General features: G+C 49.3%; 6 protein-coding genes across 6 annotated transcripts; 3 read left to right on the top strand and 3 right to left on the bottom strand.

Annotated features, from left to right (window-relative positions):
• Positions 1 to 204: 204 nt before the first annotated feature.
• ABOM_011869 (CobW family GTP-binding protein) lies at positions 205 to 1,697 on the top strand (the record flags this gene model as incomplete). Its single annotated transcript, XM_022538997.1, has 6 exons — positions 205 to 328; positions 383 to 466; positions 514 to 525; positions 610 to 706; positions 757 to 1,273; positions 1,335 to 1,697. The coding sequence occupies 6 exons, from the start codon at positions 205 to 207 to the stop codon at positions 1,695 to 1,697; spliced, it is 1,197 nt and encodes a 398-aa protein (XP_022383455.1).
• Positions 1,698 to 2,429: 732 nt separating this feature from the next.
• On the bottom strand, positions 2,430 to 5,096 carry ABOM_011868 (Protein kinase domain-containing protein; the record flags this gene model as incomplete). The annotated part of the gene is made up of 1 exon (XM_022538996.1): positions 2,430 to 5,096. The coding sequence occupies one exon, from the start codon at positions 5,094 to 5,096 to the stop codon at positions 2,430 to 2,432; it is 2,667 nt and encodes an 888-aa protein (XP_022383456.1).
• A 4,985-nt stretch (positions 5,097 to 10,081) lies between these two features.
• Positions 10,082 to 13,529, bottom strand: ABOM_011867 (putative mitochondrial serine protease Pim1; the record flags this gene model as incomplete). Its single annotated transcript, XM_022538995.1, has 4 exons — positions 10,082 to 10,246; positions 10,302 to 10,532; positions 10,570 to 13,192; positions 13,228 to 13,529. The coding sequence occupies 4 exons, from the start codon at positions 13,527 to 13,529 to the stop codon at positions 10,082 to 10,084; spliced, it is 3,321 nt and encodes a 1,106-aa protein (XP_022383457.1).
• A 426-nt stretch (positions 13,530 to 13,955) lies between these two features.
• On the top strand, positions 13,956 to 15,694 carry ABOM_011866 (putative mitochondrial DnaJ chaperone (Mdj1); the record flags this gene model as incomplete). Its single annotated transcript, XM_022538994.1, has 3 exons — positions 13,956 to 14,150; positions 14,220 to 15,472; positions 15,529 to 15,694. The coding sequence occupies 3 exons, from the start codon at positions 13,956 to 13,958 to the stop codon at positions 15,692 to 15,694; spliced, it is 1,614 nt and encodes a 537-aa protein (XP_022383458.1).
• Positions 15,695 to 16,454: 760 nt separating this feature from the next.
• bro1 (putative signal transduction protein BroA) lies at positions 16,455 to 19,590 on the top strand (the record flags this gene model as incomplete). The annotated part of the gene is made up of 3 exons (XM_022538993.1): positions 16,455 to 16,732; positions 16,811 to 18,407; positions 18,463 to 19,590. 3 exons carry the CDS (start codon positions 16,455 to 16,457, stop codon positions 19,588 to 19,590), a joined length of 3,003 nt encoding a protein of 1,000 aa, XP_022383459.1.
• An 832-nt stretch (positions 19,591 to 20,422) lies between these two features.
• ABOM_011864 (uncharacterized protein) lies at positions 20,423 to 21,232 on the bottom strand (the record flags this gene model as incomplete). The annotated part of the gene is made up of 2 exons (XM_022538992.1): positions 20,423 to 20,896; positions 21,011 to 21,232. 2 exons carry the CDS (start codon positions 21,230 to 21,232, stop codon positions 20,423 to 20,425), a joined length of 696 nt encoding a protein of 231 aa, XP_022383460.1.
• Positions 21,233 to 23,541: the final 2,309 nt, after the last annotated feature.

The following is a 23,541-nucleotide window of genomic DNA, read 5'->3' as shown; positions in this document are numbered from 1 at the left end:
AGACCAAGCGGAGCTTCTGGAAGGAGTGACGGGACGGAGACGGAGATACCGCCGGCGGAGCTCATGACTAGTCAGTGCCCTAAGCCCTAGCTAATCCTCTCTAGGTAACGTCATTCCGTCAATCAGATCATCTACTGTATTTCCCCATACTTCGGGATACCAGTAGTATCTCGTGGCGCGACCGGATCACCCATCTTACTCATCATGGCAGATATAGACGATGACGAAGCCCCTCCAGCACTGGTGGATGTCTCTCAGATCCCCGATGTGGAACAGCAAGAGGCAGATGCACCGCCGGAGAGTCGGGTGCCTATTACGCTTGTAACCGGTAGGACTGTGATGCATGTACTTCTAGGGGTCTGCCAGCTGACAGTTTGTCAAGGGTATCTTGGCGCAGGAAAGACTACACTGTTAAATTACATCCTCAATGAAAAACATGGCAAGAAGATCGCCGTGATAATGAATGGTTGGTTTCCTAGATCTGTCATGCGATCATCACTAAGAGTATTGTAGAGTTCGGTGACTGTAAGTCATATAGAATGGATACACATGGCGGGCAAGCATATATAGACCGCTGAAAGCCTGTGCTTACGCTAATACGTAATCAAGCCACGGACATCGAGAAGCCATTGACGGTAAACCAGGATGGCCAAGAAGTCACCGAGTGGATGGAAGTCGGCAATGGTTGCATCTGCTGCTCAGTTAAGTAAGTTCTTCACACGCCGTACAACAACACAACTGACCAAAGACAAATAGAGACTCTGGCGTAATGGCTATTGAGTCTCTCATGGAGCGCCGAGGCACATTCGACTATATCCTGCTGGAAACAACCGGCCTTGCCGACCCTGGCAACATCGCGCCTGTATTCTGGGTCGACGATAACCTCGGCAGCTCCATTTACCTAGACGGAATCGTTACTCTTGTCGATGCGAAGAATATCTTACATCTTCTAGATGAGCCCACTCCCGAGGAGACTGTGTCCAGTCACGAAAAAGAAGGCCAGGACCATACCCATTCGGGACCCGTGCTATCCATGGCCCACATGCAAATATCGCATGCAGACGTGATCATTCTGAATAAGGCTGATCTCGTTACTCCGGAGGAACTCAGAAAAGTCAGAGAGCGAGTGCAAGCCATCAACAGTGTCGCTAAGATCCATGTTACAGATCACAGCAAGACACCCCAGATTGAAGGCGTTGTGTTGGATCTGCATGCCTACGATCATTTGGCTAGTCTGGATTTTGGTGAGAAGGGACATAGCCATATTGATCCGGTAAGTCATCCTCGATCAAGTTATTTCTCCTTAACTCCGAGAATCTAACCAGTTTTACCAGGCCATCTCGACGATCGCAATAACAACCCCTCCCATTCCGTCTGAAAAGATCCCCCTCGTAGATGCCTGGCTTCGCTCCGTCCTTTGGGACTCTTCTCTGCCACCTGCGGAATCTCAACCTGGGTCTCAGTCTCGTCCGATTGATTTCGATATCCACCGCCTCAAGGGCATATTAATCACAAAGGATGATTCCAGCAGGGTTATTCAGGCAGTCCGAGACGTATTTGAAATCCGGGATGCTGAGCCAACGTCATCAGATGAAGGCCAGAAGCAATGTAAGATTGTTCTTATTGGCCGAGGACTTGGGTCGGATGCACAGCCGTGGCAAAGGAGCTTTGAAGCTGTCTTGGAGAGGAACGAGTAGAGAATGCCAATCGGGGGGATATAGCATGGATGAGGCATGTCGGTTGGCAAAGAGTGTCGGGAATCCAGATTATGAAGATGACGATCCATGTGAACAAAGCAGAGTTATGGTGAAGTGAATAGAGTCAAATAGACTCGTGTAGCAGTGCCATCTACGTTCAGGCTGTCCATATCTATTAGAATGACTTACATTAGTCAAGATCTTCCAGCTTGGAATTCCTAACCCGAGATTGAACGTACCAAATCTTTATCGAATTAATACAGCTATGGCCATGAGGGACTTTCATCGGTGCCAATCAATATACATAAACTTCTTTCAATAACAAGTAACCCGGCCATTTGGATGTCATCATATCATTCGTGAGAACAAAGAAAAAGAAAACGAGACTGTTGCTGCTTTTAACGAAAGAAGACGAGGTGGGTTCGACCCGGCAATTTTATAGTGGAAGGAAGGGAATAAAACCGAGAAACCCGAAAGCCAAGAGAGAAAAAAAAACGAATAAAATAGAAACAAACTCCAGTTTCGCCGTCATGCTCGCTGCTTTGCAGTTGTAAACGAGGAATCAAAAAGCCACGCCAAATAAGTATCTGTACAGCGCCAAAGCGTGGGATAAGGGTATCGCGTACTGCTCTCTTGGGTCCGCAAATCACAATAACAACCTGGTTCTGGATCAAGAAGCGGATGTTCTTTTGCTTATCGCAAATGTCACCTGGCAGTGACACTTGGTTTCCGTCATACGGAAGCCAGGGCTTTATCTGCAAATGCCGGGTTTATGGGTAAATGCGAATCGCTCAGATAAGGCGTGTTCTGGAGAATCTGCCGAGGATATCTTAATGCAGACCGAACGGTCAGGGGAGAGAAGCGCTCTGCATTCCCCTCCATCATTTTTGATTCCGACAAACTGAGGGCAGGATTGATAGGTAATATGGAATGCAACAGGGAGGATACCGAACGTGAAGGCATCTGGTTGGACCAGTCCTGATCACGGATTAGTGCATGACCTAAATCTGGCACAGTTGCTGCGTACGGATCGGTAGATTGGGTTGCCGCAGATAAAGGGGATTCTCCACAATTCGCAGAGTCTGGGGACGATTTCTTTGTGGAACTTGGTCCCAACGAACAGGCCGGATGGCTGCCAACGCCAGCAAGTGACCCAGATAAAGTGTCAGCCTCCAAGGGCAGTAAGTTTGCTGCTCGATCCAGAGAAATATCCCGATAGCGAAGATCGAAATCTGCGTCTAGATCAATTTCATTTTCTCCACCCCCTTGAGTAGTTAGGTGCGTCCGTGCCTGGTCACTCTCCAAGCTTCTCGAGAACGGTATTGGAGCGGCAAATGCCGTTGGATCTAGATGATTTCCCAAGCTGTGAGGTTCTGGCCTAAGGTTGGATTCTAGAGGCTTGCTGTCTCGCCTTTCCCTTGTCCTGCCTCGCTGCTCTTCTTCTCCTTCGAATCCTGCAAGAAAATTTGGGTCAAGATATTGCGGATCGTATCCATCGTCCGGTGATAATGGGGCACTGAGATGCCATCCCGTGCTATCTACAGGCCCAGCATGATGATTTAAGAAAGCCCCCGGAGCCGCAATGACTCGGTGATTATATAATGGTAGAGCGCCATTGTTCAGCCCTATCCCATGGCTCAGATGTCGTGGGTACATCAAGGAAGGAGGCTGCTCTGTTGGTATATATTCGCGCGGAAAGAAATTTAAAAGCTCCTTGGCTGATAGCCGGTCCCGAGGCCTCGAGCTCAAGCAGACGGCCACCAGCCTTCGATAATATTCTGGTACGTCCACATCTGGGCCCAGTACTAACGGACGTGGTTGTCGTTCGGGTTCGTCCTCTTCCATCGCCAGCGCCCATAGCGTCATTCCTAGCTGGTAAAGATCTGTTTTGACTCCGATATACATGGAAATTCGTTGGTTGCTTTCAATCTTCGCAGCAATTTCAGGAGGTTCCCATCCTACAGGGCAGCCTCGTCGATTGATATCTATGATCTGGGCATCATCATTGGCATCCACCACAATGTTGGACAGAGTGAAGTCCCCCTGCACATAGCCAGCCTCGTGAATCTCACAAAGACCCCGAACGATTTGTTTCGCCCAGCGCTCCCGTTGCTCCCATGAGATTGTACCTCGGTGCTCGTACAAAATGTCAACCAACGCTCCCTTCTCCGCAAAGCTGATGAGCAAGCCCTTGACTACTTCTTCATGTTCGTCGACGACCACCCCTTCTACCTGGACAACGTTCGGAATGTCTTGCAATGCATGTAGCGCGTTGATCTCGTATAAGAACTCATCCACCGTGTCAGGGCCGGGAATCTCCTTTTTGATGTAAGACTTGCCATTCAGTCGTACATTATATACAAATCCCGACAAGTGCGCCTCGAAATGCAGCTGATCCTCGCAGACGAGTCGAGAGTCGGGCAAGTGGCCAATGCAGGAGATGGGTGGGTAAGGGATGATCTCGTTAACGTCTTCCGTTACGTGTACGTGCAATCGGCCATCCCGAGTTTCCAACTTCAGATTCGTGACTGTGTCGTAGAATTGAATTTCAGTTAATGACTCGCGAATTGATTCATAGATCCGGGCGCATTTGTCTCGTTGGTAGCGTAATTCCTTCAGGTCTTGCTCAAGCGAATCGGGAGGGGCGCCGCGGTAATCGCAGGAGATGGTAACCCTTCGCCAGCGATTGGGCGTCTCTGCATATGTGACGAAAAATTTTTCACGCTCGGAGCGGTCGCGAAAGTGCATGCTCAAGTTCAAAATCCACCGTTTCTCCAACTCCATCTCGATGATATCTTCCGGCGGCTCTTCGGGTGCTTCCGTCATGGCCGGATAGGGGTCCCATTCTGAGCGGAGATCGCTATCCTCATTCGCTTCTGGAAGCTCTTCAACCGTGGTCTCGTCCGGATCGTGCCAGGGAACCTCGGGAGCGGACAATCTGGGGTCGACGGCAGGCGGTGGAGACCGGCTCCGAGTCCGCTGGGCGCTCAGTGTGCGAGGTCGGTCGGCGGAAGCGGCACGACGGGGCCCTGGTTCCAAGGGGGCTAGATTATCACGACGCTCGGAATTCTGTCTTTTGAATGTGGTAGACCTGGGAAGGCCGACGCCGACTTTTCTTGAGAGTTTGCGAGTGAGGTTGTCATGAGGTTTGGTGTTGCCGGCATTGACATTGCTTGTATCATTGATGTTGTTATTTTTGTCGTTATGACTGGGGAAGGAGGTGCCCCCCGCAGTGGACTGGGAAGAAGAGTCTCGATCATCACGACCCAGCCATCTGCGCAAACCAAAGCGATGCCACATGCTCTGTTTGGGACGAGGGAGGTCGGCCTTTTCTGGATCCAGCAAAAGACCCAGAGACCTAGTCGGACTACAAGAACTGTCTGCGATCGAGATGGCCATACGGCACGGCACAATTGCTAGTCCGAGGTTGTGCAAGGAATGAGTAAGACCCCCCAGTGGCTGGAATGGCGATGTCCATAAGAATTGAGACGCGTTCGCCCTTGACTCAGTAGTGTGGGATGATTTCGCTTGGACCTAGGGGAAAGGTAAAAAATAAAAAAAACACAAAATAAAAAAATAAAACAAAAAAAATCTTATTAAAGGGGCGGCTCAAATTGGCACGGCCTGATTGTGAAAATCAAGAACAGGAACTATGGAACGAAGAAAAAGAGTATAAAAATAGAGTAATTAAAAGTCAAAAAAAGGAAATGTAAACCATGAACAAGAAGTCGGTGAGTAACTTGAGTTGTTGTTGTTGTTCGTCCAGGATTTTGGCCTCAGTCCCACTAGTCGCACAATGTCGGATATCACTGATGAGGACAGTGAGCGGCAAAGTGATCCAGGTTCATGGGAGGAACGATAATGATTGACTGATAGATAGATAGAACAGATAGATTGGATAGGTACAGACAGGGAAAAGGACGATGGTAGTCGAAGATGAGAATATGGTGACTATGCGATCAATTGATCGGCAAATGTTGACTGTTGCCCAGCTGCACGGGCTGGTTGGCGGTTATAGTCAGTGGTGGTTGGGTTTGGGTTGGTTTGAAGTCTGTTGGAGGTTTTAACGGTGCATTTGCAAAGCCTCCTGACTGGTTTTAAGGGATACGATCACTACGATAAGTGCATTAGGTTAATATTCAAGGCTGTCGGTACCTAACGGGAGGAGTGAGAGCACTACTAACTAGTACTAGAGTAGTTACTAGACTCCTACACCGCCCACAAGACCAACCACCATCACGACCTTAACAAGATGGGATGACAACAGGGGAGGAAAATTCTAAATAAATCAACCAATTTTGTCATTGGAAAATGGGAATATAGAAACTAATTCAATACATAAAAGGAGAGGCGTGAATTACACATGGAAAACCCAATGGAAAATTCGTGGAAGAAATCCAATGCACTAATCAAATGGCCCTTACGTCGGATCGGATCCCCAAAGCGTCAATCAGAGACAAAACATAAAGTGGAGATGCACTGCGGCCTGACAGTGCCTGAACCATCCCAGTCATCCTCCAACCATGATGAGACCATACTAGTACTAGTACTGACCGCTATCCGCAAGGGATGCCAGGTTAATAAATGGTTTTCAATTTCTCCATACGTCATCATATAAGAAAAAAGAGGCTCCCATCAACAGGACATGGTGGCTCATAAAGTCTGTCTATCATCACAAGAGTCCCTTGGGGGTTAGGGCCCCCGTGCAAGGCGGTAATATCAGCCCTATCAAAGAGTCTCGTTTCAGTTCCACACCCGGACGTTTGGAGTATAGATCATGATGCATATGGTCACATTAGTGAGTATTAATTTACCATAAAAGACCTAGTACGAAATTAGCACGATAATCGATAGGAGTACTCCGTAAAATAGCAACAGATCAACCCACTACTGCAAATGCATAGCCCAGGTTCTTCTCGAAGCCCGGTTCCTGCTCACCAAAATGTCCGATCCACCCTATAGCTTCCCTCTATGAGGTGGCCCCAATGACCTTCGTCGATGAGATGGGCTTCACTATCTGTTTGATTGTTGTCGTATGCTCTTCTTGACGAATACTCCTCGTACATCCATCCCACTAGCCGAGCCTGTCGCTCTAACCGCCAATATAGATATAAAGGAGCGTCGGGGGCCACGCTGTCCGAATAGAGTAGATTTTCACACCATAAACAGGTCTATCTCACTAGGTATGGGTTCACGATTGAACCTACCAAGAGTCTTACTGTACATAGACTATTGACTAGTGACAAGTTAGTAGCAAATAGTGATAGTTCTCATTCGACATAAACTTTTTCAAAGTGATGCTCCCGTAGAACAACTCAACCCCTCGCAATGCATCCAATCATCTTCCATCTGGCTCCCTCGACAACCAGTCTCCAGACAGAACCCTCCCGATGGAGGTCACGTTCTTTCCTACGGATACAGGACAACTGTTGCATCAACGATGACACCTCTCTGGTTGTCTGTTCTTTTCCCAGTTTCCATCTCACATACCCGAACAAAGGGTTGATGTTAATTAAACAAGCCTCGGGACACTTTGCGCACCTGCAGTGGACGCCAGAGCTGCAATGCGATGCACTCTCGTCATCGACGCTCACTTCTTCATAAGACACCCAGGCATAAATTCACAGGATAGACCATTCTGACGCGGGCCGGATGCTGATCGTGGAGAACAGACAGTCAAGATGCTATCCGGCGGAGAATACAGGGTCCCCCAGCCCACGTTCTTCTTTGGGACTCCTGCATTGAAATGGCATCATTGGTTTTCATCCAGTTGTCAGCGCGCTGGGAACGTGTCCTCGGAAGGTTGTTCAAAAGATAAGCCCCAAATGTTGATTCGTTCGACAGCTCCCGATGGTTGTCTACTAAATACTGTCCACCCGTACTGCTACACGCTTCAGGTCCATGGGCACGACTTCCTTTCCCGTTCTAGTCGCTAGCAATCATCACCTGACATGCCAGTATATCTTTTGAACTGGACGTCAGACAACCGACACTAACCGCAACTCAGCCTCAACACCATATAGCTTATGGTGGGTTGAAATGCGACTATGCCAGGCCTGAGCAAGATTTACTGCTTTGCATCCCACCACTGGGCAGGACCCCTCAGACTCATCCCCTCCCACCTGAGGTACCCTTCCACCCCAAGATCTCTCACATACATTACGCCATATGGTTTTGGAATGATGTCAGAGCAAACGGTCATTCGATGTACGCTATACCATTGTTACGTTGCCAGATGTCAGTGTTGGAGCACTGAAGAGCAATCTGTGGAAGCAAAAGTCAGTCAAAGTTGAACTCTTGACTCTGGCCGCTTCATTGGGCCAGGTGTTACCCTGTTGCGTGGGTCGCCACCTTCCTGGTGCATCATATACTGGGAAAGGGTTGCTTCACAGACGCTGTCATATCTACCAACATTTATTGTCATAGGAGGGCCCTGATCCGCCGCAGTTCCCCTTAGTTCAAATCCCAATCTGCCGGGAGCTTGACAATAGACGCCACCAAGCCGGCCTGATACGTATCAAACCCAGAAGTGCAGATACTGGTCCGTTGAAAAAATATCCGAGATCTGCATTAGACGCAAACGCAAGGTTGGCATCTCAACTTTACCAGAAAAGTTTCCGAGTCCATGAGGCAGCAGAGTCTCAAATGTAATTGAGTGGCAGCTTGAGCAAACCCCTAGGCTCTGGCTCAGTCCACATTCAAATAAAATTTGCCTATAGGATTATATTGTTATTCAGACTTGCGCAAATCTACCATACATCCTTGATGCATGCGAGCAAGGCAATATCTATGACAGCTAATAGTCAGTCCCTCGCAGGTTGTTCATAAGACTCTCAACTTCGACAATACACATTGCCCCAAGATTCAGCAACTCCGCAACTGAGCACTTCCTCTAGAGGCCATCTATATAACTAATGGAAAGCACTAAAAAGCAAAAACCGCCCATAAAGTCCAAAGATCCGCACTAGCCACCATTCTCTACCCTGCCAAACGCTTTCCAAATCCGTACAACATTCAACCACAGCACGTACCCAAGATTAAAAAAAAGGCATTCTCTAAACACCAAAGCTGAACGTATAAATATAGTACAAAGTAGCCCATTGTAACACACAATATCCCCAGCTCTCCACTTCCCGTATTCCCGCTACGCTCGTCGGGTTGGCAACCATCAGGTACGCAGCCCAGCACTAACTGACAACCAAGACAAGCACGAAAAGCCACCCAATAGACACTGGCCCGTAGACTCAGTACCAATTGGTCCCCACCCAGGCCACCGAGTAATAGAACACCCAGGGTCCAACCCGTAGACGCCCTGAGAAACGTTGAGATTTAACCGACGGTCACGACATGAGTTTAGCTTCAGATAACGCATGCGACTGTCAAACTCGTTAGCCTAGGGATAGAAATGATTGCAGACCTGACTGTCCGACGCGTTTGAGTGTCATGTGTGATGTAAAACCCAACGGACCCAATTCCAAGAAATGTCGGGGCGAAATACGACATGGACTCGATGACGGCGTTCGGTTATACCAGAATACCAGGGTATACTCTAGTTGTACACGTCGTGCGACACCTAAGCCCCTGCTTCACTCAGATCAGCCTTCATGAGAGGAGGGTTCCAGCGTTTGTACCGTAGACTGCGTTTGGTCCGGTTGTTTATGAATTCGGAGACGTATGAGAATGATGTGTGGTGGTCTTGTCCAGGGCAGAGTGCGACATGTCCAATCATCAGGTCGATTTTTGTCGCTACCGGTTGCCTTTGTAGAAGCATTACGTTTGGCCTGGATGTCTCTAGACGCTTTACTTGGTCGGGGCCCAGGCATTGGGCTTGTCGCATCTGTTAGCGGGGCGGCCTTGGGGGTCTGGGGATTGTTAGGTGTTGCTATAGTACTTGGAACTGCAGCTGGATCCTCGGTTTGTCCTGATCGCGCCATTGTTCTTTGTTCCCGTGAGATGGAAATCTCGGAGGCTTCTGTGGTAGACACTTCTTTTGACGTGACTGCTTCATACGATAATATAGCAGGAGAGAGGTATATATACATAAACATACATACAAGAGATGATGACATCCATTTCACCTCCTCAATCAGAGTGGAGTGGTCGTTGTGGGGACTTCTCTTCTATCATAGCCGTTTCACCGGGTATTGAATCCGAGGAAATCACTTCTTCTATCACATCCATGGCTGAGTTCCAACTCAGCTCAAATACAAATCTTTCAGTGACACATCAATGAAGCAAAAGCAAAAGTAAAAGCAAAAAGAAAGGAAAACTCCGACCATGCATTCCGCGATACAACGCCTGTACGTGACCAGAAAGAAAAACACCAAGGTACCATGGCAAGCGTAGTATATACCAAGTCAGATCAAGAGCATCAAGGAACTAATTCAGTCATCGTCCTCATTGTCCTTAGTCGACTTGTTCTTGGACTTTTCCGCGAGCTCCTTCTGCCAGATGTGGTTGGCTGCGTCCTTGTCCAAACCGGTAAAGAGCAAGTCGAATACCTCCGAGTACCAGCTCACTGCATGGCCTTCAATACCTTCTTTGATGTTCTGAACAATGGTTAGATCATGAAGTGAGAATCGAAGCAGAAAACAAATTACTCACCTCAGGCAGCTCCAGCCAATCCGACGTGTTGTCGGCGGGGAAGATGATCTTTGTGGCACCGGCACGACGAGCAGCAACGGTCTTCTCGCGCAACCCTCCAATACGCAAAACTTTACCAGTCACGGTCAATTCTCCAGTCATAGCAATGGCCGGGTCGAGAGAGTGGTTCAGCGCCAAGGAGAGAAGGGATGATGCCATTGTAATACCAGCAGATGGGCCTGATACTGTTAGCTGGATGTATAGGGAATAGTGCAAAAATGTGACTTACCATCCTTGGGCACGGCACCCTCTGGGCAATGCATGTGAAGTCTTGCCTTTTCGAAGATTTATTCTCCGGGAATTGCTTAGCCAACACCGACTTGGCAAAGGAGTACGCGATATGGGAAGACTCTTTCATCACATTTTGGAGATTGCCGGTGATTTCGATACCCGGTCGGGATTCGGAAGTCAAAGCGTTCTCCAAAATGGACTCAACGTACAGCGCAGCGCCTCCCATGCTGGTCCAAGCAAGGCCCATTGTGACGCCGGGTGGGAATGTTTCATACAGCCTATCGGACGTGAAAACTGGGGGTCCAACGTAATCAGTCAAGCTGTCCTTGCCGATGCTGAGCTGCACCCCCTCTGGAACTTTAAGGGCAACACGAGGTGTTTCAGTCGTTGCTTTCTCTGGTTCGGCTGTGGCATTAGCAGAGTCGGCAGTCTCGCTCTCCTTCTTCGACTCCTCCTGTGCAGCCTTGCCCTCATCGGTCAGAGCCTTGTCCTCGGCGAGTACGTCCTCTCCGAGATCACGTACGATCTTAAAAGCAGCCTTGCGGTAAACTTTCTCGATTTGCTTCTTGAGGTTCCGAACACCACTTTCACGGCAGTAAGATTTGATGAGCTCCTCAATAGCTTCCTCTTTCAGAGTAACATCGACGTCTTTCAAGCCCGTCAGTTCCCTAGCAGCAGGGGCTAGGTAGCGCTGAGCAATAGCCATCTTCTCATCCGCAACATATCCTGACAGTTCGATGAGCTCCATTCGATCGAGTAGAGGGCGGGGAATCGTATCAGTGACATTGGCCGTGCAAACGAAGAGAACCTTGGACAGATCCACTGGGACATCCATGTAGTGGTCCAAAAAGGAGGAGTTCTGCTCCGGGTCAAGAAGCTCGAGGAGTGCAGAAGACGGATCCCCCTGGTGGCCGCGCCCGATCTTGTCTATTTCATCAATCAAAATTAAAGGATTTTCCGTCTGGCATTTCTTGAGGGCTTGGATGATGCGTCCCGGAAGGGCACCCACATAGGTCCTGCGGTGCCCCTTGATTTCCGCGACATCCGTCAAACCTCCAACGGAAAAGCGGTAATATTGCCTGTTCAAGGCCCGGGCAATTGACTTTCCAATACTAGTCTTTCCAACACCAGGCGGTCCCACAAGGCAAAGGATCTTGCCTTCGACGGTTCCGCGAAGTTTTCCAACGGCAATAAACTCAAGGATACGGTCCTTGACATCTTTCAGGCCATAGTGATCTTCATCTAAAACGGATGTTGCGTGCTGGATGCCAAAGTTCTCAACACTCTTCTGGCCCCAGGGTATCTGTGTCAACCAGTCGAGATAGTTGCGGGTGACATTGAACTCTGAAGCAGCCGGTTCCAGATGAGCCAGCTTATTGAGTTCCTCATCAAAGACCTTCTTGACAGCCTCTGGCATAGCAAGCTTCTCCGCCTTCTCTTTGAACTTTTCAACAAGCTTGTCCTTGCCATCGGATTCGATACCTAACTCTCTCTTGATGCCCTTCATCTGCTCCATTAGCCAGTACTCACGTTGGCGCTTTTGAATCTTAGCCTCCACATCTTTTGAGATTTTTGACTGAAGTTGCGCGTTCATTAACTCTTTCTTCAATACCACTAAGGCTTTGGGAAGTCTCTCCTCAATATCCATTATTTCGAGGACCTCTTGCATCTCCTGCAGTTCTCCGGCAGAAACAGCTGCTGCAAAGTCAGCCAACTTAGATGGCTCGTCACTCAAGTTTCCAGGGAACTGGTCGGTATAGAAGGCGGAGATCTGGTCGCGGAACAGGGGGTTCAGGCTGGCGATTTCTTTGCAGACATTGACGATCTCACTGGTCACTGCACGAATGATGGCGCTCTTCTTGTCATAAGGCTCCTCCGCCAGGTTCTCTACGTTGACCAAGCTGACTGGATACTTTCGCAAAAATGATGTAGGCTCGTAGTGATCCTTGGCTGCGAGTTCCTGAGTTCCCTCTTCAAAGCTGGCTACAACGTCACCTTGTTTTTCAGACGGCTTATCTTCTGTGGTGGAAGCCTTCGTCGAATCACTGGGTGGCAACAAAGATGAGACCTTGATGCGTCGGTGAGGATAAAGCACAGCTGTCACGCCACTAGCTTCCCCACGAAGAGGATAAGCAGCAGTAATCTGAGCGAACACTCCAACATCGTATACATCATCGAGATTTTCGATCACATCTCCATCAGCGTTCTCATCCTTGAACAAAAAAGCTCCCACATAAGGCTGCCCACGCTTCATCATGTCTTGGATAGCCATTGCTACATTCGGGTCTCGGATAGTGATGGCTTTGTAAAAGCCGGGGAATAGCGGGCGCTTCGCGATGGGAATGGCCATGACCTGAGGATAAACTTCAGGAACAGAAGGCTTCTGCAAAGCCTTGTCGCCGGAGCCCTTCTTGCCTTTCTTTCCACCATCTTCGTTGCCTCCGTTGTTTGCGCCACTAGGCTTAGAATCCGAGTCGCCACTGACAGGGATAGGAGATGGCTCATTGGAGTTTCCCCTACCTTCAGCTACATTACTAGGCTTCTTTCCATCGTCATCCAATCCTCGTTGCTCCTTGTCCACCGCCTGCTTCTCTCTCCGTTTCGTAGATCCCGATGTCGAGCTCCGGATTCTGTTGATGAGCCATGTTTCCCTGACTGATCGGTAACTTTGCGTCGAGGCTCAGAAGTGCGTTCGACATCCTTATCCTCATTCTTTTCCTTCTGCTCTTTATGGTCCGGGTCTTCCTTGCCGTCTCCGGGTGGGGGTTTTTCTCTTCGGCGAATGGAGCTTGACGAGAAGGTGCGGGAGGGAGGGATGGAGCGGGAGAGGCGCGACGAAACTAGGATTGACCGGGCACTGGCATTGTATCTCGGTGAAGCGAGCAGGGGCCGAATAATCAATGGGCGCGGTGTCTGGTGGAGCGCAGCTCTCCAGGGGAGGGACTGGCCGCGGAGCATGCTATAGTGGTAGCTGCGAATACGGAAGAAGAATAGGGATATAGGGGAGATATAGTACAGGAATAAAACACAAGAATACAGAGATCCTCACGGGAAGATTAAAAAAGAAAAAGGGATTCGGGGGAGAATGAGAAGCTTCAGGAGCAATGGTCGGACAGCAGCTAGTGGAGGTAGAGTGATTGATTACCGAAGCAAGAAGCCTTTCATCATCATCGTCTCGGTCAATTGTTTCTCCGGTCGGGAAACTTTTTCGAGCGGAACGACTCGAAGCTTCTAAGTTTCTCCATATCAGGAGGCGGCAAAACTCGGCTTAAAACAGTTGCTGGCGTACTCGGAGTTTCCAAATCAACACCATTGATTTCAAATCACCCCCTTCTCCTCCTGGTCCAGTCTGTCCGTTGAGTTAATGCCCGTTTATTTCACAACATGAGCGCTACTTCCGCCGCAATGCCCAAGGCCGCGGCTATTCCCGCCCGTTTACTCCGGAGTACTTCGCGACAATATTCGAGGAGCCCAGCAACCAGCGTTCGGGCCTACCATGCCTCACCGACTTCATCAAATGACAAGCGGGTGCGAAGTGGTGCAACTAATAAGAAGCAATCTGTGTTTTCCTCGTCGAGGGTAAGCTAAGCTGCCTTTAAAACATGTTCATCATCGAGTCATGACTGATTTCACTTCTGGCCTATATAGATTTTCCATACTACTGCTCCCCTTGCCGCGATCTCCGACCCATACAAAGTCTTAGGAGTCGATAAAAATGCATCCGCAGGCGATATCAAGAAGGCCTACTATGGAATGGCAAAGAAATACCACCCGGACACCAACAAGGAGCCAAATGCTAAGGAAAAGTTCGCGGAGGCCCAGACAGCTTATGAGTTACTTTCCGATCCCAAGAAGCGTGAGAACTACGATCGATTTGGCTCCTCAGCGTTCGACCAAAATGGTGGCTTCGATCCCAGCGCAGCCGGCGGTAACCCGTTCGCAGGTGCCGGTGGGTTCCACGGATTTGGCGGTGGCTTTGGGGGTGGTTTCCCTGGTGGTTTTGGGGGAGCAGATATCAATTTTGAGGATCTCTTTGGCGCTTTCACAGGTGGCGCACGTCGTGCTGGTCGAGGCCGACGGGGCCCGTTCCAAGAAATTCTGGTAGGCGAAGACATTGAAGTCCAGACCAACATTTCTTTCATGGAAGCCGCAAAAGGTACATCAAAAGATATCGTTATCACGCCTTTGACTCCATGCGGTACATGTAGCGGCGACGGGCTTAAGAAAGGCGCCAAACGCACACAGTGCCGTCAATGTAACGGCTCTGGAACTCGTGTGCACTTTATGCAGGGAGGCTTCCAGGTGGCAGCCACTTGTGATGCCTGTGGAGGTGCAGGCATGTCTGTCCCAAGGGGCTCGGAGTGTGGCTCCTGCAATGGCAACGGTGTGGTCAGGGGCAAAAAGACTGTACAGGTTGACATTCCAGGTGGTGTAGAGGATGGCATGCGCTTGCGAGTGAGCAACGAAGGAGATGCACCACCCACCGGAACATCTGCCGCACCCGGAGCCCGCACACAACGAGGCGACCTGTACGTTTCCATCCGGGTCTCTCCTGACCATAGATTCAGCCGTTCCGGTTCCGATATTCTCTATACGGCTCAGATTCCCCTCACGACTGCTCTTTTGGGTGGTGAAGTAACCGTGCCGACCCTGGATGGTGAAGTCAAGATTAAGGTTGGCACGGGTACTGGTACCGGCGACAAGGTCACACTTTCTGGAATGGGTATGAAGCGACTTGGTAGTCGTACGAGTCGCTTCAGCCCCACTGGTGATCTCAAGGTCGAGTTCAAGGTTGCCATGCCCAAGTACCTGACAGGTAACCAGCGAACTATTCTAGAAGTCCTTGCGGATGAGATGGGTGACAAGACCGCCAAGCGAGTCATGGGCGTTGGAAAGGATAGGTGAGTTACGCGGGTTTGGACAGCATTGCCTGCTACTGGTACTGACGAACACACAGCCCACCATCCGGAGGGGACGCTTCCACAGGAGACTCCAAAAATGAAGGATTTCTCAAATCCGCTTGGCACAAACTCGTGAACAAGTGTGAGAACTCACCCGAAGAATCGAGCAAGAAGGAATCAGGCTACAGCAGCAAGAACGACGGCGAGAAGAAGTCTGACTGAAAGAAGTTCAAGTGACATAATCAAGGCTTCAATATACTTCCTTCAGGGTCATGTTATCACTACGTATTTGAGTTTTTGTTTTGTCGCAATATCATAGCGCCGGCGAGATAAGGGGTTCACCATTTACGAGAGTTGGGAAATTTTGTGTGTCTGCGTTCATTTCGACCGTTTGGGAGAAACGGTCGTGTGTCAATAGAGAGGCCGGGACTGTATGTATCTATGTATCTATGTATGTATAATTAGACCTTACGCACGAAAGACATTCTCTACTTCTTCTATATACTATGTTCACGGGAGTGCCATGAAAATCAGGCAAGGAAATTACTCGGGCGGTTATTCAGCCATATTGGCGCCTAAGGAGTCGATGGGCCACAGCGTCATTAAAATGGTAAACTAAACCAAAGTCGTTGCCTTCCAACCTTTACCTGAGTTTCCAACCACCATCTCCTCGAACACAACTTGGTCTGTCGTCCCGTCCAATTTCTTTTGCTTTTCTCTCTTACGTATAATATCACCCGGTTCGGATATCTTCCCCCGTGTCCCCACTAATCTTGGCTAACGACCCTCAGCTACGTTCCGCTAACCTTGTTGACCTCCTGCCTTCCTTACCCCACAGCTCTCCATTGCCGATAATCCTCCCCTCCTCCCTTCCACCGCGCAAGCCCACCCAGCTATTCTTTCGCCCTCGTACCTCCAGTTCGGCTCCGTTGTATTTTCTCCGTCTGTGGATGGGAGCTTCCCGCTCCTTCCGACCTACAAGATGGTTCAGTCGCCAATGATCTCATGTCCGCTGAAGCAGACCAACGAAATCGATTGGATCCAACCACTCAAGGACTACATACGCCAGAGCTATGGTGAAGACCCCGAAAGATATGGCCAAGAATGCGCAACCCTCAACAGATTGCGACAGGACATGAGAGGCGCGGGGAAAGATAGTGCGACAGGGCGCGACCTATTGTATCGGTATTATGGGCAGCTGGAGCTCCTCGATCTGAGGTTTCCTGTGGACGAAAATCACATAAAAATATCATTCACTTGGTATGTATCTGGCCATACCTTCCAACCGCCCTAATTTTCTTGTTACTCAACCCCCTAACATAAGGTATCTCATCATAGGTACGATGCTTTCACACACAAGCCCACCTCTCAATACTCCCTAGCTTTCGAGAAGGCCTCAATCATTTTCAACATATCCGCCGTCCTGTCCTGCCATGCTGCGAACCAGAACAGGGCGGAGGATTCGGGCCTGAAAACCGCCTATCACTCATTCCAGGCGGCCGCGGGAATGTTTACCTATATCAACGAGAACTTCTTACACGCGCCGTCGACCGACCTGAACCGAGAGACTGTTAAGACTCTGATCAACATCACCCTAGCCCAGGGTCAAGAGGTCTTCCTTGAGAAACAAGTGGCCGACCATAAGAAGGTCGGCTTCCTTGCAAAACTCGCCAGTCAATCGGCTTATCTATACTCACAGGCAGTTGAGGGGGTGCAAGAGTATGCGAAGGGTGTCTTTGAGAAAGTCTGGGTGGTTGTGGTTCAAGCTAAAGCGGCGCATATGGCTTCTGTAGCTTCCTATTACCAAGCCCTAGCTGACAGTGAGAGCGGGTCGCATGGGGTGGCCATTGCTAGGCTTCAGCTAGCTGAGAAGAACTCAACTGCTGCATTGAGTTGGGCCAAGTCCTTCCCATCTTCCGTACCTCCTAATTCAAACCTGAGCGCCGAGTCGGGGTCTACTCTCTTGGACATCGTTAAATATCACCTTGCAACTGTACAGGCTAAGCTCGTGACATTCACTAAGGACAATGATTTCATCTACCACCAGCCCGTTCCGAACGAAGCGGGCCTGTCAGCTGTTGCAAAGCTGCCTGCGGCAAAGGCCATCCCAGTCAGCGAGCTCTATCAGGGACAGGATATCCAGCGGATCATCGGGCCGGATATCTTTCAGAAACTCGTACCTATGTCCGTCACGGAGACAGCCAGTCTCTATGACGAGGAAAAGGCGAAGTTGATACGGGCGGAAACGGAGAAAGTTGAAACAGCAAATGGAGAAATGGCCGCGAGTTTGGACTATCTGAAGTTACCTGGAAGCTTGAACATTCTCAAGGGCGGGATGGACCAGGAGATGACAGTTGATGATGAGTTCCGACGATGGTGTCAAGATCTTGCGGGGCATCAATCTTTCACCAAAGCGTTTGACGGTTTGCAGGAGCGCAAATCGGAAGTGCTGGCCCAGCTAGATCAGTGCGCCAAGCAACTTGACATGGAGGAAAGTGTGTGCGAAAAGATGCGCTCTAAGTACGGACCTGACTGGAGTCAGCAGCCTAGTGCAAGACTGAATACTACATTACGCGGCGATGTTCGTACATATCGGGACACCGTCAATGAAGCCAGTGCCAGCGATTCTCAACTCCTCTCTACGTTTCGACAGTATGAGTCGGACTTTGATGAGATGCGATCTGCGGGAGAAACAGACGAGGCCGATGTATTATTCCAGCGGGCTATGATCAAGGCCGGGTCTAAGTTTAGCAAAGGCAAGAATGGCCACAGTAGCCCTTACGCGCCAACATCGGAAGGAAGCCTGATAGACGATGTTTACGATGAGGGAGGGCTTTCAGTAGCAGAACAGATTTCCATGGTTGAGTCCATTTTGAAGAAATTGAACTTGCTCAAGCGAGAACGATCCCAGGTCTTGAAAGACCTGAAAGAGAAGGTATGCATATGCCCAGAAGATTCACTTCTCTCCAATGCTAATATTCTGCTTGAAGGTTCACACTGACGACATCTCTAATGTGCTCATACTGAACAAGAAGTCCATTTCCGGGCAGGAGGCGCAGCTTTTCGAAGCTGAATTAGAAAAATTCCGCCCACACCAAAACCGGTTACTACAAGCCAACCATAAGCAAGCCTCACTAATGAAAGAGCTCACTAAAATCTATGGCGACTTGCTTCAAGACAAGCGAGTGCGAGCCGAACAGTCGAAATATGAAACCATAACCCGTCAAAGAAATACCGTCATGGCGCGGTATAAAAAGGTATTCGATGCGTTCAATGGCCTGCTATCTGGAGTTAGGCAAGCGCAGACCTTTTACACCGAAATGGGCGACACAGTGGAGAGCCTGAGGAAGAATGTGGAAACTTTCATCAACAATCGGAGGTCTGAAGGCGCTCAGCTTTTAGGACAAATCGAGCGCGAGAAGGCGAGTAGTGCGACGGAGCAGGAGGATCGTGAACGGGAAAAGCTCAGGCAGTTGATGGAGCGTCTTTCTACTGAGCCTAAGCCGCCTTCTTCCTCCTCGTCTTCAGGGGTTCCGACAAAGGTGAAGTCTCCTCCGCCTCCTATTCAGACCCCCAGCTATCCGGGTCCTGGCATATCTTCCCCAAAGATGTCGCCGCGTTATCCGCCTGTCGCAGGACAATCTCACGGACCCCCGCTCTCTCACTCTCCGGCACCTTATAGTCAATACACAAACTCTGGGGCCGGCGTTTCATACGTGCCAGGCCAACCTTTCCAACAAGGGGCGGCAGCACCGCTCACTGAGAGCTATAACCCCATGGCCTATCCATTCCCCGCCTCCGCCTCGCCTCCTCCAACCCAACAATATTTTTCGTCAACGCCCACCCCATACAGCGGCTACTCCAATCCGACTCCACCCACTGCACCCTCGCAATTTATGCCTCAGGGGTACGTCCCGCCTCCCCCGCCACCGCGTCCCCAGCAAACCTCGTATCCCCCGTCCTCGGGACCCTTCCCCTCTGGCCCTGGCGGATACGCCCAAAGCAGACCGTACGGCTCAAGTCAGCATCACAAGGTGCAGTCACAACCCTCACAGTCGCAAGGCCAGCCCGCACCCTCGTCAGCGGATCCTTGGGCTGGTCTCAACGCATGGAAATAGGAGGCGGTCATGCGACGGTTGGATTATGAAGTATGATAGACTCATGGACTGGAAATTTGCATTCAGGCGTTACGTCTACTCTTTTCGCTGATTATATGCGCTAATGCCGTATGTTTCACTTTTGTGATTTTGTTTTTTAAGATATAGTTGAGTCTTGAAGCCCGTTGTATGTATGTATGTATACTATAGTATACATAAATCATGATGAAGAAAATGCAAGCATGTACTTGATTGAAACGATAATATCAAGAGCAATATATATCCTCCATTATATTCTGGCACAAGGGGCCAAAACTCAGCACGCCATGATAAAAGTACAGTAGAACCCAGAACTCCATTATAATACATGATATTATGCATAATATAGTAGGTTAGAGACCTAGACCCAAACAGACGGAGTATCCCAACACCCAAGCAACAATATAAGTAGAACCGAGCAAATGTCTGACAGATCCAAGGTATAAAGACAAGTCATGGGGCTGTATCGTCTTTGGCATGTCCAGGGAAGAGTAGTTCTGTATCAAAAAAGCATAAACATAAAAGATAAATTAAGACCAGAAACGTAAACAATCTGCGCCCAATGGGTATCATAAGAAGAGGGGATGGGTGCGAATGTGGCAGAAGACTCCGAAATCGTAGTATATCTTGTACAGAGTGACGTAGGCAGCGATCGCGGAAGGACCAAAAAAAAAAAAGGTGGAAAAGCCAAGAGCCGGTCCCCGGGCAGGTGTATGAGAAATCTCAACAAAACACCAATGCATCGACCAATATTTTGGAATGAAAAAGAAAAGAAAAAAAAGTATAAGCGGAGAAAGGAATAAACAGAGAGCGACTAAGGTTGAAACCTCAGACGAAACTGTCTTCCTCTGCCTTCTTCACGAACTTTGTACAAAAACCGCGCAATGGCTTCTTGCTCCGCGAGACCAGCGCTATTGAAATGTTTACGGACGGTGAATGCAAGGTGATTCTTGCTCACGCGGTCTTGGCCGATAATATGATTTAGGGCATTCTTTCCTTCAATTGCGCTTTGATTCTTGGGATTGTGTCCTGAGGAGCCTTTGGTACCATTGGTCCTGCCTGCGACGTGGGGGTGATGGGGTTTTTTGTTGTTGGTGTGAGAACCGTTTGTGTTCTGGCTTTGGCGGAGATGGGCCCGTTGGGCGGCGATGGAGGTAGGCGATAGGAGGCCGATTCCTTTGGAGAGGATGAGCTGGGAGTATTCGGTAGGATAGGCGCTGGGTGAAGATATTTTGTAGGCGTGTCGGTAGGAGTGGAGGAATTCGAGAGGCATCTCGGACCAGGCGATCTGGGGCACGAGAATTAGATGTTAGCAATTTTAACAATAGCAGGAGGTTACTATATAGTATAGAGGAAAGATATATGGCAGTAATTTCATGTGTTTGGCAGGAAAATCACTTACTTTGGGCTGATTGTCTGACTGGTCGCCATCTCCCATGGGGGCGCTGGTGACATTGGCGACATTGGAGGAAATCTTGAGATGTGAGACAGAGTTCACCACTGTAGAGTTGTTTGCTGCCTTCCGGCCTTTTCCAGCGCCCGTCTTATGCTCTCTTGTAGTACTAGAGGCTTCGGATCGAGAGTCATCGTGAACAGCTGTCGCACGCTGCCGCGGGGGAGCCATGATGGCAGCAGAAAGGACACAAGAGCAGGCGAACGAGGGAGGGGAAAAGAGAGCCGAGCCGTTTGAAGGCCCGTGAAAGAAGGGCAGGTTCTATTAGAGGGTCCTAGCCACAATTGTCGATAGAGCTGAGCAGTATCCAAGAAACGTTCATTGTAGGCTACTAGTGAAGCATGAAAAAGAAGAACTTTGGAGACTATCAGGAAAGCGGGAAGACGCGGCAGAATCATCGAGGCGCGACGACATCATTTCTGCTTCCGGTAATATTGCCGAATGTATAGCCGTACAGCGGCAGTCGAGAAGAACTGACCTGTTCTATGAGAGACAGCTCCAGGGCCAGTGATGCTTTGTTATATACCGCCTGTCCTGTGTATCGATGTGGTCCAACACCTCCAAAGCTCTCAAAGTACTTTCGAATTGACTGGGAAGCGACTCACGCCCAGCCACTCTGGTTAGCTAACTCCAGTTAGAAGATAAGCCTAATGAGCTGATAGTGGTTTAGTATTGAGTATAAACTGCCATCCGGCCATTGACTCTGCTTGCCTAGGTGACCACAGTTATGTAGGACCTAGTGAAAGATACCATTCTACTCGATTAGCGGGTCAGACTGTAACCAACCATATAGCCAATCTTGTTCCTCGATGGCTCACCATCGTGCCTGAGCTGGATAGTGTACAGAAATGACCTTCCGATGGTTTTTGTTGGATCAATGAACGCTGAGGTTGCACGATGCGGTTCAACTCAGATAAAATACCCAATTCAGTCGGACTAGACGTACGGTTACTTGATGTGCATGAGAGCTGCTTCGATATATATATATATGTATGTATGAGGGCATAAATGGGCCTCACGATGGTCGACCCATGACCCCTACTTAACGATGGTTGTCCCATCGTCCATCAGACTGTATATCCAGATAATCGCATAATTGATGCACATTGTTCATCCAGAGTCAGCATGTAGAGCGCTAGGTGCCACCGCGCATACAGCAAGCCGAAGTGACAGCAGTTAAGCGTAGCTGTACGTCAACGTCAAACCAAATGCTATGGATAACCGATACACTAGAATTCTATCACAGGTTCTTCTCAATGCCGAGGGGTAGCAAGAGATGATGCTTCACGACTGAGACCAGAGCCGTCGAGGGCATTTGCTTTCACGTGTCTCGAGCAAGGCATGTGATTGAAGTGGTGGTCTTCTCGTGCCCTAATAGACAGGGATCAGGCTAGGTCTCTGAAATGGTTCTATGGATTTACCCCAACAATATACGATGGGTCTGAGAAAGAAAAAATCCCAAAAATCCTCCCCCCCCCCCCCCAAAAGTAGACAATTGTGAATGTAACGCTAAACGTAGATAACCATAAATCAACTTTTCTTAGCGTCAATGGAGAAGAAAAACTTTTCTACCCCATCCTCACCGCTATCCAACCGCAACGGGTCCTCAAGAAGAACATCGAGACAGTACTCCGTAAAGAAGCGAGAGAAAAAAAAAAGAAAAAAAAAAAAGTCCGCAGAGGAAAACTTTATTACCCATTAAAAATCGGACAGTGTCCATGGACAAATGCCGAGGAACAATGGTATAGTGATGGGCAGCCACACTAATTGATAATCTATATGGTAATGGAATAGGAAAGGGAAATGATAAAAGTTACACGATTACCCAAAGGAGCAAACCCAACCACTGGACAGACCTCAGGGCAAGGCTGGAAAAGGAAGGGCGCCGTGTCCAGTCATTCGGCCTCAGACCACCACGGGACTCGGGACGGACTCGGCAGAGGGCCAAACTAGAGGAATTGAGCCGGGTCGGAGATGCCGAGGGAAAATTGCCTCAGCAGGTGTACGAAAGAGCCCTTATGCCCGTCCAGTATGGAGTGATTGGGGACGGGTAGTTGAAAAAAAATTTCCCTGACACGGAGCACCTACTCAGTCCTGTACTAGTGTGGATGAGGGGGAGAAGAACTTTCACCGAGGAACCCTTTGGGGTCTGGAGAGGAGGGGAAATTTTTCTTTAGTGACAGTCGCCAGCAGTCTCTTAGGGTCCTTAGGTAAGGAAATTTCTCCGCAATTCGCTGAAAAAAAAAAAAAAAAAAATTCCCTTGGCAAGAGCGGTCCCCAGAGGGAAGAAAACCCGGCATTCCCCCGAAATCATCCGATGGACCGTATCACTCTTGCAGGTATTTTGCCTCCGGCTTTTGTTCGTGCGAGACGTTCTGGACTGTCAATCCTTTTCTCTCACCCTTCTTTGTCTGATTCTTCAAGTTTCAGTCGGCCCTTCTTCGCCCATGAACAACTTAAACTTCACTACGTGGCATACG

This window comes from Aspergillus bombycis (assembly GCF_001792695.1).
Source record: "Aspergillus bombycis strain NRRL26010 chromosome Unknown contig00180, whole genome shotgun sequence".
Classification (NCBI taxonomy): Eukaryota; Fungi; Ascomycota; class Eurotiomycetes; order Eurotiales; family Aspergillaceae; genus Aspergillus; species Aspergillus bombycis.
The sequence above is the reverse complement of the archived record's forward strand: the minus strand, read 5'-3'. Positions and strand labels throughout refer to the sequence as shown.